This window comes from Oryctolagus cuniculus, chromosome 16 (assembly GCF_964237555.1).
Source record: "Oryctolagus cuniculus chromosome 16, mOryCun1.1, whole genome shotgun sequence".
NCBI classification, from domain to species: Eukaryota; Metazoa; Chordata; class Mammalia; order Lagomorpha; family Leporidae; genus Oryctolagus; species Oryctolagus cuniculus.
Genome location: NC_091447.1, coordinates 27,276,334 through 27,291,798, shown reverse-complemented (window position 1 = coordinate 27,291,798; position 15,465 = coordinate 27,276,334). Strand labels below are relative to the sequence as shown.

The window sequence follows — 15,465 nt, the reverse complement described above, 5'->3', positions numbered from 1 at the left end:
GCTGCAAGGTCAGAGCTCAGCTTCTAACCTCAGGTAACTGCAAGGTGAGGACTCAGCTCCTCCCATGCATGGCATTGCCAGGTCACAGCAGAAGTAACGAGTGAAGGATGCAGGCCCTTCTCTCTTCCCTGGAATTTGCATTCTGCTCCTCCCTTCCTCCTTCTGCTTCCCCATTGAGACCAGTGTGCCCCATCCGCAGCTGCACATGAGCATCCTTGGGAAGCTTAGCAAAACATGACCCAGGACCAGAATCCGACCTGTAGGGGTGAACCGGGCAAAGGCACGTCATAAATCTTGTCATACAGTGAGGGCTGAGAGCTAATGACTTTAGAAGCCATTTCTTTCCTTTGGTCATTTGGTGAGCCCATCAGTCACAAATGAAATATATTTTTTCAGTGACTACTGTGTATTTGGACAATGCAGGTTCTGGAAAGGAAATCATAGATGAAGGAAACATAGATCATTATACTATGTGCTATGATGGGAAAACGGGGTGCTGACCTTGACCTTGCGAAGAGAGCAGCTGGACGGGGAAGGATTATCAAGGGTAGTAGCATCTGATTAGCCTGGACTTGATGAATACACCAGTGTTTAAGGAAGGCATTAGGCACAGGAGTGAAGTTCAAGGCTCTGACAGGATCTCAGTGTGGCAAGATCCTGGGGTACAAGGGCTGAGCCCTGTGTGGACATATCTGCTGGGTGGGGAAGTGGATGGTGATTCTCAAAGCAGGATGCTATGTACCAAGGGCACTGCAGGGTCAGGCTTAATGTGAATGAAGAGCAACTGCATTTTCTGATGGGGTGATGAAGCCTGACTCAGAGCCAAAGCCAGTGCTGTGCTTGTCATGGGCAATGCGATCTTCAGAACACTTCTCTGCAAGATGACATTTCACAACCCAGCACATGCGGGGCTTGTGACACATCACATCAAAGCTCCCATAAGTACCATGAATTGAGAAAAATGACAGTGGTGCAGACAGAAACTTTCTGGTGGTTTTACTCTTCCCAAGTTCGTTCCAGAATGCAAAGCTCTGACAAACCAAGTTCTGTTCTCTGGCCTACATACTCCCGTATTTGTAGACATCAACAATTCTGGGGATGTCTGTGATAAGTGATGGCAAACTGTGCAGTAATGAGCAAAATGTTTGGACTCAGAACCTGTTGTTCATAAATATGGGGAACTGTGCTCTAGGGAGCATGGTTTTCGGGAGCAATGTGGTGTTGACTCCACATGGGTCTGCTTCACATCATTTGCTCTGACCCCCATCCCAGCCCGGACCATAGCCTGTTGACTCACTGCCCTTTCCTGCTTTACCTGACACTTTCTGAGCTCTGTTCTACCTTAGCTCCTCCTTACAGCAGCCAACTTGTTTCCTAAATGCAAAGCTAATTACATCAGCGCCTTCAGAAGATGCCTACAGCAACTTGGAGCTTAGAGGGCCACTGCTGCAACTGGAGGAGAAGTTAAATGACTGGTTGAGTTTTCTTGTTACAGTCTTGAAGAGATTAGACCATATCCCCTGTGTAATACAGAGGAGCTTTTTATACATTTATTAATTATTAAGTAAAATACTTCAAATTCATGCAGTGTAATTGAGGCCACAGGCTGAAATCGAGAGAGGCCAGAGGTTGCACACTGGCCAGGCTGACCCTCTGTGATTTCAAAGCAGTTTCTTCCCATTTACTTTAAGCCTGACCCTACAGCTCCCTGGGCTGGCTGGGCTGTGCACCAGGAGACTGCAGCGGCCAATGTGGAATGGAACATATGGCAGAAGGGAGCAAAGATAAGCCAAAGTATTGTCCAAGGTCCTGAAACCATGCAGGAAAAAGAGCTGAGAATACTGTGTGAAGAAAATAACTCTAAGCAATTTGTCAGAACCAGTTCTGTTCAATGCGACCTGAAAGTTGAGCTGAACTACCCTGCACCTGTTGTAAACACCCAGAGTCATCATGTGAGGATATGCAGGTCGTTTGCAAGCTGCACAACAGATTGTTTTCCTTAGATAAGATGTCTTTAAGACTGTAATTCAAAGGGAACTTGATAAGTATTGGACTCAATGGTCTGCATTTCCTAATCCTAACCAAAGATTGTCATGTGTACCTTTTAGATAAGGAAGCAGTTTCAGAAACATTGACGGATTTGTGCTGCTGAGTGGTCTGGTTGGACTTTGAAATGACTACTGCCTAACTCTAAACCCAGTGTTTTTTTCTCTACATCAGGGAAAGGCAAGCTGCTATAGCAGCCAAATTCAGCACACTGCCTGTATATTGCAAATAAAGTGCTACTGAAATACAGCTACGCCCATTCATTATGTTTTGTCTGTGACTTCTTTTACATGCTGCCACAGCAAAGTGAAAAGCTTGCAACAGATCCCATATGGCTGGCAAAGCCCAAGATATTTACTGACTCTGTTATATGCCCCCTCACTGCCCCCAAAATAAGCTCAGAAAGCTCAAATATTATTTCCTCTCTCCTTCATTTAATGCACTTGACACCCCTCAGTGAAATGTCCTGTATGCGTGGCCTGATCTCAGTGGTCTACTCCCCAACTCTGGCAAGACTACAAAGTTTCCAAAATATGTCATAATTTTAAAGGCCTATGGGGGGTGGGGGGGGGGGTGGAGAGGAACCAACAGCCTGCCTCTGAGTTAGTAATTGTCCCCGAGAAGGAAGTCACCAATGTGCAACTCGGATTCCTCATCTCTTTCTGGGCAAGGTTGCTTCCCCACACCCCACCCTTAGACCACAGCCTCGGTGTGATCCCTGTCCCCTGCGTATGAGCACTCAGGGTCTCCTTCCCCCAGACCTCTCCCCAGGCAGAATCCTTCTGATTTTCTGGTCATTTTGAGCCTTCAGTCATTTTGTTTTGTGTAAGCAACATTCCTAGGAATAAAAATGGTCCAGTGGTAAACATTCTTTCCCATGAGTCGTTTTTAAGATTGGCTGTGTTGGCTTCTCTTCATGACCCCATTGATTGGTGGAAAATCGTAATTTTTTTAAGTGCTGACCACCGTCAGTGGCAGTGCCCAGTTCACTGGTTTTCTTTTCCAGAAATCCTCTGCTCAGCGGCAGATCAGCCCCCTCCAGCTCAAAATGACCTCTGACACCCTGAGACACCATCCCACAGCCCAATATTTTAGTCTCTAAGCTTTGTAAAAGTACACTTAGAAAACCTTGTCAAGAGTCATAGAATTCTGTTAAGGTCTTATTTGCTGTTCAAAACTACAGATGAAAGGTGGGAGCCAGAGAGCCTTTGACCTGATTGTGTCAGTCGTTATTTAAATCTGGAAGACACTGTGCTAAGCCCTGTAGACCGTAACACCAATAAGAGTCTCCCAGAGAGCCATTCCCACACGCTGCTGGGCACCACTCCAAGAGTGTCTGATTCAGTGGGTTTGAGATGGGCCCAAGAAGATGGATTTCTAGAAAGTTCTCTGATGGTGCACATGTGATCTAGGAATACCCTGATGTCAGTGTTTTCCTCCTGGGAAGGTAAAGGGACTGACATTGTGGATTGTCTGGAATGCACCATTGAGTGTATCAGGTGCTTTGTTTGCAATTACCTTGTTTAGAGTTCACAACAACCCTGTGAATTCTATCCAATACTACCACTTTACAGTGAGTGTCCTAAGGCTCAGAAAGGGAAATTCGGGTTTGCTAAGTGCCCAATGTACAATGTACCATTAAAGGATTTCAGCCATTAGGCTATTTACAATGCCATGAATTCTCCCAGATGAAAAATTAGTCTGTCAAAGGTTGATTATCTTTTTAAAAATATATTTTATTTATTTGAAAGGCAGAGGGACAGAGAGAAGGATAGAAAGAGTGATCCCCCATCTGATTGTTCACTTCCCAAATAGCCACAATGATCAGGGTTGGACCAGGCCAAAGTCAGGAGCCAGTAACTCCATCTGGGTCTCTTATATGGCTGGTAGGGGTCCAAGTACTTGGGCCATCTTCCACTGCTTTCCCAGGCTTATTAGCAGGGAGCTGTATTAGAAGTGGAGCCAATGGCACTCAAACCAACCCTCTGATATTGGATGTTGGCATTGCAGTGATGGCTTAATCCCATGCCACAATGCTGGCCCCATAGATTGAGTATTTTGAGGAAAGTCACAGATACAGTAAATATACAGTCTGTGTTCAAAATCAAAATCGTGTGTGTTGGGCTCTAAAGGGTGATAAGCTTCATTGCCACTGTGCCTGTCCATTTGCTGACAGCTACAAATGTAAACTTCAAAAGCAACGCCTAAGACAGGCACTCCCTACCTTCCTGTCTGCTCTTGCTAGTCCCTCTGCTTAGAATCCTCTGCCACTCTTCTTCACCTTAGTAACTCCCAAGCACACTCCACATCTCAGCAAAGAGTTTGTCTCAGCTTACAGATTTCTCTAATATCCCTTGTTACTTGAGCAGGGATAATAAGCACTTTAGACCTTTCCCAACATGCTTTATATGATTGAATTCCATCACACACTCCCAAATCCTCTGGTTCTTTATCATAACTACCAAATAAAAGGCCCATAGTTTTCATTCAGCCTTCAACACTACCCACCATCTGGCCCAGTTTGCCTTTCAACAGCACCTTGAAGTTCCACCTTATGTTTCCAACTGAATGAGACCACCACACACTCTCCCCCCACTGCAGCAGCGCCCACCTCCTCCCTCTGATTGTTTGCCCCACCCACCCACAAACACATCCTGGGTATCTACTTGTGGCCTTTCCTCAAGCTGCAGCCAAAGTCCTGATGCTACGCACTCAGCCTGCCTGAGGGGTGCTCAGTTAGTGTTGGCCCAATGAACACCTGACCCCTTGCTGCACTGTGATGTCACTTCCTCCCTTGGATGAGTGTAAGCTTCTGATTAATTTCCCCAGGCTGGGAGATTAATCAGCACAAGCCCCTGATGTCTTTCAGTGCTTTGCCCTGAGCAGGTATTTGGAAAAAAAAAAAAACAAACTTTTGTTGAATGAATGGGTGAGTGATGCTGGATAAAGATTGTGGGTACAGAAGCAAGATCAGTGAATTCATGAGGAATGCACAGAAACTGAGCTGACCCTGTAATGAAAATGAAATCTAGTACCATGTTTAAATGAACAGCAGTGAAAAGAGAGGCATTTTTATGTCAAGGCTGGCTCCATTCAGGAATCTGCAGTTCTTCTGCCTTTAACCCAGTCTTCTCAGGAGCCCACTATTCCCCATCCAAAGTGTAAATGTATTGTGGGCCTCCCACTTTTTCTGGAACATGTGACATTTCAGAGAACATGTGTACCTGGAAGAGTCTAGAAACACACCATCTTCATGTTCTGGATATATCCTGAAAAATGGATCAGTACTAACAGTGAATTTAAATTCTAAGAGCATGTTTCTCTGATGTCTATGGCAAAACACATGCTCTACTAAAAAGTTCAACACATTGACTTGCTCATGTCTCTGCAGCACATCTTCTTGTTGAGTTTTTCAAACAAATGGTAAAAGCTTCAGTATTTTCCACAGAGGATAGAGTTAAGGCTGGTGGCTGTAAATGCCTTAATTTAAATTGCGCACATGGAAAGTGAATAGACCATTCATTGTAAACCTGATAGAAGCTACTTTGCACCAAGGAGTATTTGACATGTATAATTTGATTGTCTTCTATTCACTGAAGCTGTTTTGAAGCTGTTTTCCTTGAAATGTAGAGTGAGCATAGAATTTCTCAGGGCCAGTGTTGAACAAGACCATGAAGCGAAGCAGGTATAGCTTTGTCTTCAGCTCCACAGACTGTTTTGTGCTTTATATTCACCAAGTGCATCTCTTCCCCTGGGACCAGATACCTGCATGGCCTCTTTCCCTTCTCTCTATCAGTCTATTCTTAGGAAAGATCCTGTATTTTCTTCCAACTGAAATATGAGTGGTCTGGAGAAATTTAAAGAATGGCTCTACTTATGTATTCTTGCACCTAGCAGGGATCAAAGTCTTAGGCTGGAGGAATGACTCTGTAGCAATCATCTTTAAGAATAAGACATAAGTAGAAGTTGAAGAGTTCTCCACATTCCATATGGAATCATCATTATCTCTGTGCAGAAACACGACCATACACATATAAGTGAAAGCAGTTTTTAAAATGCAATTGCATAAGTAACCTTTTTTGTTTCTATCCAGCTTCACTCTCATCTTCTACCCCTACCCAGGAACACTCAGCCACTTCTCCTCTTGGACTTCACTCTAGGGGTTTGTTGGGACTCTTTGGTTGCAAGTGACAAGAATCTCATTCACAGCATCTTAAGAAAAAATAAGGTTCACAAAGTCAAATCACCAAACATAAGGGTTGAACTGACTTTATGCTTGAATAAGACAATCATTTTAACACTCTCACATACACATTTCTATCTTCTGTTTGATTCTGCTGGTATTGGTATTTGTCTCACTGTCTTCTACTCTCTCCTATATAAATGGACATACTCTGAAAGTTCTCAATTTGAAGGGAAAAAGCATGCTAACTCTACCCCAGGACAAATTGGAGCACTCTGGACAAAGATGCTTGATTGTCAGTTCAGATCACATGACATTGTGTGTAGGCAGATGTGGTATGAAAATTGTCATCTCTATGACAGCTCCTTGAGAAACACCTGAAGTGAGAGAATTGCCTGGCCGACTGAACTTGTTTATTCATCTGATAAAATGAGGAAAAAGGAGATAGCTCTGAAACTCTCTCAGCCTTAACTTGATTCTATTTCAAAATTGCTTCTTCGTTTCTGGAATTCCAATAATTGTATCTTTGTCCCTCTTCCCTGTCCTACCACCCACCAGAAGACCAAATGACACTGGGAGACTGTAATGGTCTCCTAGGGCCTGACTCTGAGGTTCTCTCAGTAAGTAAATGGGCAACCTCTACAGTACCCCTCACAAGATGACAAAGCTTATAGTTCATCCTTAACCTAATGAAACCATGTATGCTGCATGGCATAAGAGGGTCAGTATTTCAAAACTTGTCAAGCATCCCACATGCAGCATTTTGCCTGAGTGAAAACAGAAGCAGATCTGGTGGTAGTCCAGCTGGAAATGTTTCTTTATGCCATTATACTGGTGGCATGAAAGGATACTTATGTAATTATCTATGATTCAGATGTAGTTCAGGTTCAAAGTGGCTAACAGGTGGTGGTGTTCTAGGTTATACATCCATTTCCACACCACTGAACACTCATTCTTCCTCCAAAACCCACAGGAAATGTCATCTTCAATGAAGTGCTTCTCCACTAGCCAACAGAGTCCATTAGTCCATCTTCCCGATCAACTGCACACTCTGTTGTAATGATCTTTGCTATGTCCACCTCTTAGTAGTCCATTAGTTCCTAGAAGGTGTGAATTATACCTTATTCATTTTCTTCAGCATCAGGTCTGTGTGGTAGCCATCATCCCGGGCTACTTGGTGTCTTGGAACTTAACTAGATGTGTGTGATCTTGGGCAAGTCATCAATCCTTCTTCGGTCTCCATTTCTTTATCTAGATAAAATAATGGTAAAAGCACTTATTGTATCAGGAAAGGATTGAATTAGGTGATGAACAGCCAAGTGCCTGGCACAGAGTCAACATATAGCAGAGGCACAAAGCCATTTTGTCTTATTTTTAGTTCCCAAATGACACTAAAAATAGTGAGACAGATTAAAGAGGAGAGTGTTTACAGTTTTGGGGTCAAAACACAGCTCAGCCATGCACCAACTGACTGTTTGTTAGTGAGTTTGATGTTTCAGAGTTTGTTTCTTAATATGTAAAGTGACAATGATAGTGACACCTACCATGTATATTTGAGTGGACAAAGAAAAAAAGGTTATATAGAGGGTGCCTAGCTTAGCATCAAGCACCTAGTAGACACCTTATAAATGATAATCCATATTGTTCTCATCTGTAATGGATAATGCAAAAAGCAACAGCAAGATTACAAGTCCCTCTGTGTGTTCTCTGGCCTTTTTTGCTTTATGTATTCTGATGAAAATGAATCCATATTAACAGAAGCAATGTTTAATTGCCTCCTCATGGGCTAGACCTGTCCTAAGGCAGCAAATTATCATATTCTTCCTTTTTTCTTGAAGCTTCCAATGGGATATGTCTGTTCTAATTTAATAAACCTGCTTTTCTAGTGCCTGATTCAAAGAGGCAATACCACATGCACATTTCCAAATGCATAATTTGTATGAACGCTCAGGCCCTTAACTGCATGGGAAAGCAATGTGGGAGGGGCAGGTATGGGTATCAGTTCACTTTCATTTGAGTGGGTGCCAACCAAACTTCTGCAGTTAATTGTGTCTCAGAAATTTTCTCCTGGAAGAAATAATTAACATGCAGGCTTCTAGCTGTTGCCTGGCCTTTGTTTGTTCCTGGTTCTTGGGTTTGTATTGTTTACAATGTCATTTCAGCAACCATCACATAATATATGGGGCACTTGGAGCACTCCTCCCACTCCAAGCCACCTTGCCTCTCCCCACCTCCCATTCCAAGCTAGTTGCTCCATTTCCTTCCTCGTGGTTTCACAGCACACGAGAAGATGGAAGATGTCTATAATGCAAGCTCACTCTTAGAAAAACACATTCAAGGTTTGGGCTGAGAGTATATGCAGAGGGTGCCAGGGAAGCAGGGAGCCGTTCACTCAGGAAGACTTCTGAATGGACATGGTGAGCTGCCGGGAAAATGATGGTCTTCCCTTCATCTGCAGGTAATGCAGGTGGTGAAAGAGCAGGTTATGAGAGCACTTACAACCAAGCCTAGCTCCCTGGACCAGTTCAAGAGCAAACTACAGAACCTGAGCTACACGGAGATCCTGAAAATCCGCCAGTCTGAGAGGATGAACCAGGAGGATTTCCAGTCTCGCCCGATTTTGTAAGTTACCCACTTCTGACCTCCCCAAAGGCTCAGAGCCGCCATTTCTAGAGGGAATGCCTAGCAACTGGCAGGGTTGTGTTGCAAGCTCATTAGGCAAGGCCAGCAGAAGATGTTCCAGAAGATCCCAATTAAGTTAGGGCAGCTTCGGCAGCTCCTTCAGGAAGGGCTGGGCTGGGTAGACAGGGTGGAAGGTGGAGTCAGGTGCTGGCAGGATGACTCTTAAGTCAGGAAGCAGCCCAGTGAGCAACAAGCCTCTAGGGATTTGTGACTTTTCCAACACTGGGAACACTTTTGCCTGTGAAATTATATTCTACGTGGATACCCTTTGCGTGAAAAGAAGCCCTGACCCAGCCAGAGTGAGGCCCACAGATAATAATTCCAGCAATAGAATCCCAGAATGGCAAGAGGCTGAGCGTGGGAGAGAAAGCTTGACAGGGAGGGACCCTCTCCACTCCTTGGCCCTGGTGGCATCAGAGCACCTCGTCTCGCCTTTATGGCTACAGTGAGGAGGCAGCAGGCCCCCTTTTTGCAAGACTTTACATAAAATGCCACTTGCAACCTCTGCACGGTTTCAGGACCTCTTTAAAATGTTCCAAAGCTCCAACATGGAGAGCTGTTTTGCTCGCTTCATCTTTTCTTGATGATCATGTCCCCTTGTCCTTTTTTTAGCAGCTAGATCATTTTTGTCACCCTTATATTTTTATAGAGAAGGAAACAGGAAAAGGAGAAGAATAGGAAAAGTGTTTGTCATTTATTATCATTCTTTTTCTGAACTTTTGTGTGAAGCTAACTGGTGGCACAGCTGTGATGCTGGAGTCCCCTTTCCACGTGCCCCTCCCTGTACTCTCTGCGTTTCAGGTTCTTTTTTTTAATCCCCTCCTTGCTTCTTACTCTCATATACTTGGAATTTTTACTGCCTGGCAATTAGCAAAGCACCCCTCGTGCTATTTGGTCCCCTCATGTCCCTATGAGATAAGACACCTTTTAGCCCCAAAGACAAGGATACAGTCTGGACCGGTGATGACCTTGCTAACAAGTGGTGGAGCCAGAATTTGAACTCAGGTCTGCTGATCCTTGGGCTAATCTTTGGCAGGCCCACCAGAGGTCCTTTGCTGTCTCAAGGCATGAAGTGAGGTTAAAAAAAAAAGTACACAGATCAGAAAAGACAATAGCCAAGCTGTAGCATCTACTGTTTTTTTTAAACATTGTATTTTGCAATTTTCTATCAGCATGTAATACTTGCACATGTTCATGGGGTACAGTGTCATATTTCAACATGTGTATGATGTGAAGTGATCAAATCAAGCACCCACCCTTTCCATTTTCTTTATGTTTGTAGCTTACCCAGCTCCTCTCTTCCTGTTCTTTATACAAAATATGATACGTTATTGTGAGCCATACTCACTCTCTTACAGTGCCATGGAGCACTAGAACACATTACTTCTGTCTGACTGGATATTTGCTTTTAAATCTTAAGAAGCGCCGTCAGAACTGCAGGCGTTAGCTGGCACGTTCTTAGTCAGCAGGGGGAGGAAAGTGCTTCCTAGGGGCTTTGGCTTACATCCTTCTGAAGCCCGAGTTACACCTGCATGGAGAATCAGCCAGCCTTATGAGAAGCCCTGCTGGGATTTTGCATTGGTCCTTAGCCAGAAGACGGCAATAGCCAGAAATACTGTGCAGAAAGCATTCTGGATAAGTGACTGGCTCCTTGGAGATGTAGTTTCTTACCTGCAAGGAGGAACGGTGGCACCTCGCCCCACCCCAGGGCCTGTAGAACTGATATGCTGGGTTTCACTGTGTGTTTTGTGGCAAATGTATCAACATGACAATACTTCATTTGCCTTTGACATCAGTTCTTAAAACTAGAGAGCAATTTGACCAGTCACTTCCCTTAAGGCCCAGTGATGCTAAATGAGTGTTTGACCAAGATTTTGTTCCACGTAAGAGCATCAGCTGCGTGACCAGAGTGAACGCTCTGCTCCTGTTTGTGTCTTCACTTCCCACGATGATGTTCTGAAATCTCTTTGCAAGAAATCTCCTCTATGGCAGGAAGCTCTTGTCTTTACATTTCCTATGTGAGTGAAGAAGAAGCAAGGCAGATAGAAAGGAGATCTCCCGATGGCTGTAGCTTGTATGTCAGCCCTCAGCCATGAGTCTGAGAAGCAGCACAGCCCCACTGCAGTTCTTAGAGCAAGGAGTGGCAGTATAGTCATAGGGAGTTGTCCTTTCTCTCTGTCTCTCTCACTGTCTATAACTCTACCTGTCAAATAAATTTTAAAAAATAATAAATGAAGTAAAATAAAATAAAAAGGGGTCGGTGCCATGGCTCACTTGGTTAATCCTCCGCCTGCAGCACTGGCATCCCATATGGGCGCCGGGTTCTTGTCCTGGTTGCTCCTCTTCCAGTCCAGCTCTCTCCTGTGGCCCAAGAGGGCAGTGGAGGATGGCCCAGGTGCTTGGGCACCTGCACCTGCATGGGAGACCAGGAAGAAGCACCTGGATCCTGGATTTGCATCGGCGCAGCGCCAGCTGTAGTAGCCATTTGGGGAGTGAACCAACAGAAGGAAGACCTTTCTCTTTGTCTCTCTCTCTCTCTCTCTCACTGTCTATAACTCTACCTATCAAATAAATTAAAAAAATAAAAATAGTCATAGGGAGTTGTTGGAAGCTGCAGAATTTTTCTTAAGATTGATTGATTGATGATTGATTTGAAAGGCATAGATAGAGAGAAAAGGATAAGCAGAGAGAGAATGAGATCCTCCATCCACTGATTCACTTCCCCAAATGAGTGCAACAACCAGGGCTGGGCCAGGCCGAAGACATGAGCCAGGAACTTCATCCAAGTCTCCCACGTGGGTGCAGGGGCCCAAACAGTTGGGCCATCTTCCATTGCTTCTCCAGGAGCATCAGCATGGAGCTGGATCAGAAGTGGAGCAGCCAGGAAATGAACCAGTGCCCATATGAGATGCAGGCATCACAGATGGCAGCTTGACCCTCTATGTCACAATGCCGGTCCTACTATAGAATTTAAGCATGAAAGCCAGGGACCAGCTTGGTCATTATCCCTGCCCCTGAGCCAGGCAAGCAAGAACTGGGATAGGATTTATCTGTTAGAGTGATCTTTTTCCACAGTGATCTCTTCTACCTATTTTAGTAGTCTGTGAGATCTGAAAGCACTGTGGTGTTGGATGAAGTATAAACGCTGCCAAAATGTCTCAAGATAGGTCCAAGTCACCTGAGAGAAAGGGATGGGCCAGATGTGCTTGTTTTCATTCATACAGTTAACATGTTTTGAGCCATTCCTATATGCCAGGCCCTGACCAACGTGCTAGAAGCAGGCAGAGGCCCAGAGACACTTGGTTCTCTGCTATCCCAGGCTTCAAAAGCCGAGGTGAGATGGGAAGGTTATCACAGACTGTCCAGCGTTTAGTTTAGTTACGTGAAGTGCAGGTGGGTTGTTGTGAGAGCTTACAGGAGATGCATCTAACCCGAGCATGGATGTTAGGATTTTGGAATTCTCTAGCTAGAAAGCACCTTGCAGGAGTTCTGCTCAAGCCTTTCCTCTTTAAGACAGGAATAGCAATTTCACTAGGACTTGACCCTGGCTGTGGGGATATAGCTCTTGCCTCTGGGCCCCCATGGCACTCTCTGTGCCACACACATCACAGTGGCAAAACCTCAGTTCTACGTGGCCCCTCGAGCATCTGGACCACTTTTTTAATAAAATGATTGTGTCTCTTAAGAAAAAATGTAAGCTCCAGGTGAATGATTTTGGGGGGATATATATTCAGTGAGTTGAAGAAGCAGCTCTGTTTTATCTCCTTACTCTTGATTAATTATTTCAAAGAGAAGGTATTTGTTACTTCCCACTTAATGTGACTTAACAGGGAAGATAAGTCCATACACACAATTAATATGAGTTAATGGATATAAAAAGCTTGACTGGTCGAAAAGTAGGTCATTTATCCCATGTTGGAAGGGAAGGGGGAATGCAAGGACAAACTCCAGTGAGGCAGAGAAGTAAAATGGATTGAAACCTGGACCCAGGAAGCTAACAGAACTGGGATCAGATTCCAGCACTACTATGTCCAAATGTGCCTCCTGAGGCAAATTGTATGTCCCATTCTCAGCCTGCTCTTATATCTAAAATGAAGATGATGAAGTATCTGAACATGTTTGCAAATTCTTACAAGGAGTTCACAAAGCAGTGACCACATGCCTAGCTCATTCTAACCACCCAAAGAAGCAGTCGCTCTTATTACTAACCAAAGTATAATGTGGCGAGCTGTGACACTGTTTATGTGTCAAAGGTCAAATTGACACTGTCATCGTTTTTGTATGTGCTTCAATTTGTCTTAGTACCATAAAACAGAAAGAAAAGATAAAAACAAACAGAACCATAATCAAAGCTAATACCTACTCTGTTAATTGATACCCCCACTGAAAATCAGCCACATGCTTTGCTGAAAGCCTTATTGTAATCAATACCAGTAGGACCATCTGGGCACTTGTACAACATTTAGTGTTCAAAGATTTGGTAAAGGCAAGTCATGTGTTGCTGAATGACAACATAAAGTTTTGAGAAATTCATCATCTGGTGATTTCATCATTGTGTTACCATCATACAATGTACTTACACAAATGAAGACAATATAATCTTATGGGGCTACCATTATATCTGTAGTGCATTGTTGACTGAAACATCATTATGAGGCACAGCACTGTGTTTGTTGAGTGCCTACTACATACTACATACATACACTGTTCTGTATGTCGGTGATTCAGTACTGAACTCAACAGACTAAATCCTCTTCCCTGTGCTGAAAATATTCTAGTGAGGGGAGACAGACAATACACATAATAAAAAGATACCATGTTAAGGGGGATACATGCACTGGAGAGGGAGTGGGTTAAGGTAAATGACAAATTCACAGTTTCAAATACAACCCTCAGAGTAGATCTCTCTAATCTGGTGATGAGATTTAACTAAAGATGTGTAAGGGAGTAAGGGAGGAGATCATGTGAGTATTTGAGAGAAGGGTATCCCAGACAGAGTGCAAAGGCCCTGAGGTTGCAGCATATCTGAATACTAAATAAATAATAATATAATAATAAATAAATAAATGAATAATAAAGAGGCCAGTGTGGCTGCAGCTGAATTAGTGAAAGGGAAAAACAAAACAACAGGAAGTAAGAACAGAAACATAGTCAGGAACATGATTATGTAGGACCTTTTTGGGAGCCTTTGGAGGGTTTTGAGCAAAGGGCTGACATGATTTGCTGAATTTGGAATGGACTCTATGGAGGCAAGTTTGGAAGGGGGGAGACCAGTTAGGAAGCTGTGTCAATAATCTAAGCAACAGGTGATGAGAATTGATTAGTCTGTGCTATAGATTAGACATATTTTGAAGGTAAGATACAGTGGTATTTCTGTATTGATTAGAAATGAAATGTAAGAGAGATGTCAAAGATAAGCCCAATGTCTTAGATCTGAACAACAAGAGGATGAGGAGTTCAGATTTAGATACTTCAAGCTTAGAGACATCTAAGCAGGCAGTCAGACAAATATGAGTTTGGGCTCAGCAGAGAAATCTAGGTTAGAATATAAATTTGGGAATTGTCAACATAAAGTTGATATTTGAAGCCATCAATCTACAACATAAGGGACAAAAGAGGCACAAAAACAAAGCCCTGAGGCCTCTAGTGTTGAGAGAGAAATAGATCAATGTTCATGAAACCGATGTCCCCACTCAATCCAAAGTCTCCCGTGGTCCTTTCTCAATCAAGAGTTAGCAAACTATGGCTCTTGCACCAAATCTGACCCATTGCCTGTTTTGGAAATAATGTTTTATTAAACTAGAGCCAGTTCATTTGTGTACATACTGTGGACCATGGCAGAGCTGAGTAGCTGAGACAGACACAGATCATAGAACTCACAAAACCTAGAACACTTATTACCTGGCCCTTTACAGCAGTTTGCTGACCTGTGTGTTCTGGGTTGGCTGTGTAGGGCAAACTCCAAGTTGAACATGAACTCTCACCAGTCTAACAATGGTGCTGCCTTCCCTGTATGGTAGCAGCCTCCTTGGACCTGGACTTGGACTTGTTGTCCAGTGACAGACTTTGAATTGCTCCTCACACACTCTTCTACCCTCCTCCTTTGATCTTCTTCCTCTTCTTCTTTTTTTATTTACAATACCTTTGGGTAGAGTGTGAAGGATATTTATCTTAGGGAAGCCAATATACCCATGACCTGGTGTTACTGACCCTAAGTTGAGATTTTCAGTCCCATTTTCAGCTCATGGTGTTACTATCTGAATTGCCCCAGAGGTCAGATCTGAGCTGCGAAAACATCGTAGGGGTTACTTCTGTTTTCTTAACATGTGTGAACTTCACCATTATGGAGTCCATTTGCAAGGAAACAAGAAATTGCTTAGAAAAAAAAAATCTGTTTCCCTCATTGCCTGATCATATTTTGGAATCCTTTGGTGTTCATTAAAAAAAAAAGTAACTCCTTAGTAGCAGATTGACTTATTTTTTTAAAAGATTTTATTTATTTATTTATTTGAGAGGTAGAGTTACAGACAGTGAGAGGGAGAGAAAGAGAGAAA

The 15,465-nt window shown here is 43.5% G+C and overlaps 1 protein-coding gene across 9 annotated transcripts in view; it reads left to right on the top strand.

Annotated features, from left to right (window-relative positions):
* ELMO1 (engulfment and cell motility 1) overlaps positions 1 to 15,465 on the top strand; it is a 573,401-nt gene that overhangs the window by 517,693 nt on the left and 40,243 nt on the right. For all 9 annotated transcript variants that reach the window (XM_070059727.1, XM_070059724.1, XM_002713762.5 and 6 more), the window contains one exon: positions 8,688 to 8,851. In XM_070059727.1, the coding sequence (XP_069915828.1) occupies positions 8,688 to 8,851 (164 nt within the window). The remainder of the gene's footprint in view (positions 1 to 8,687; positions 8,852 to 15,465) is intronic.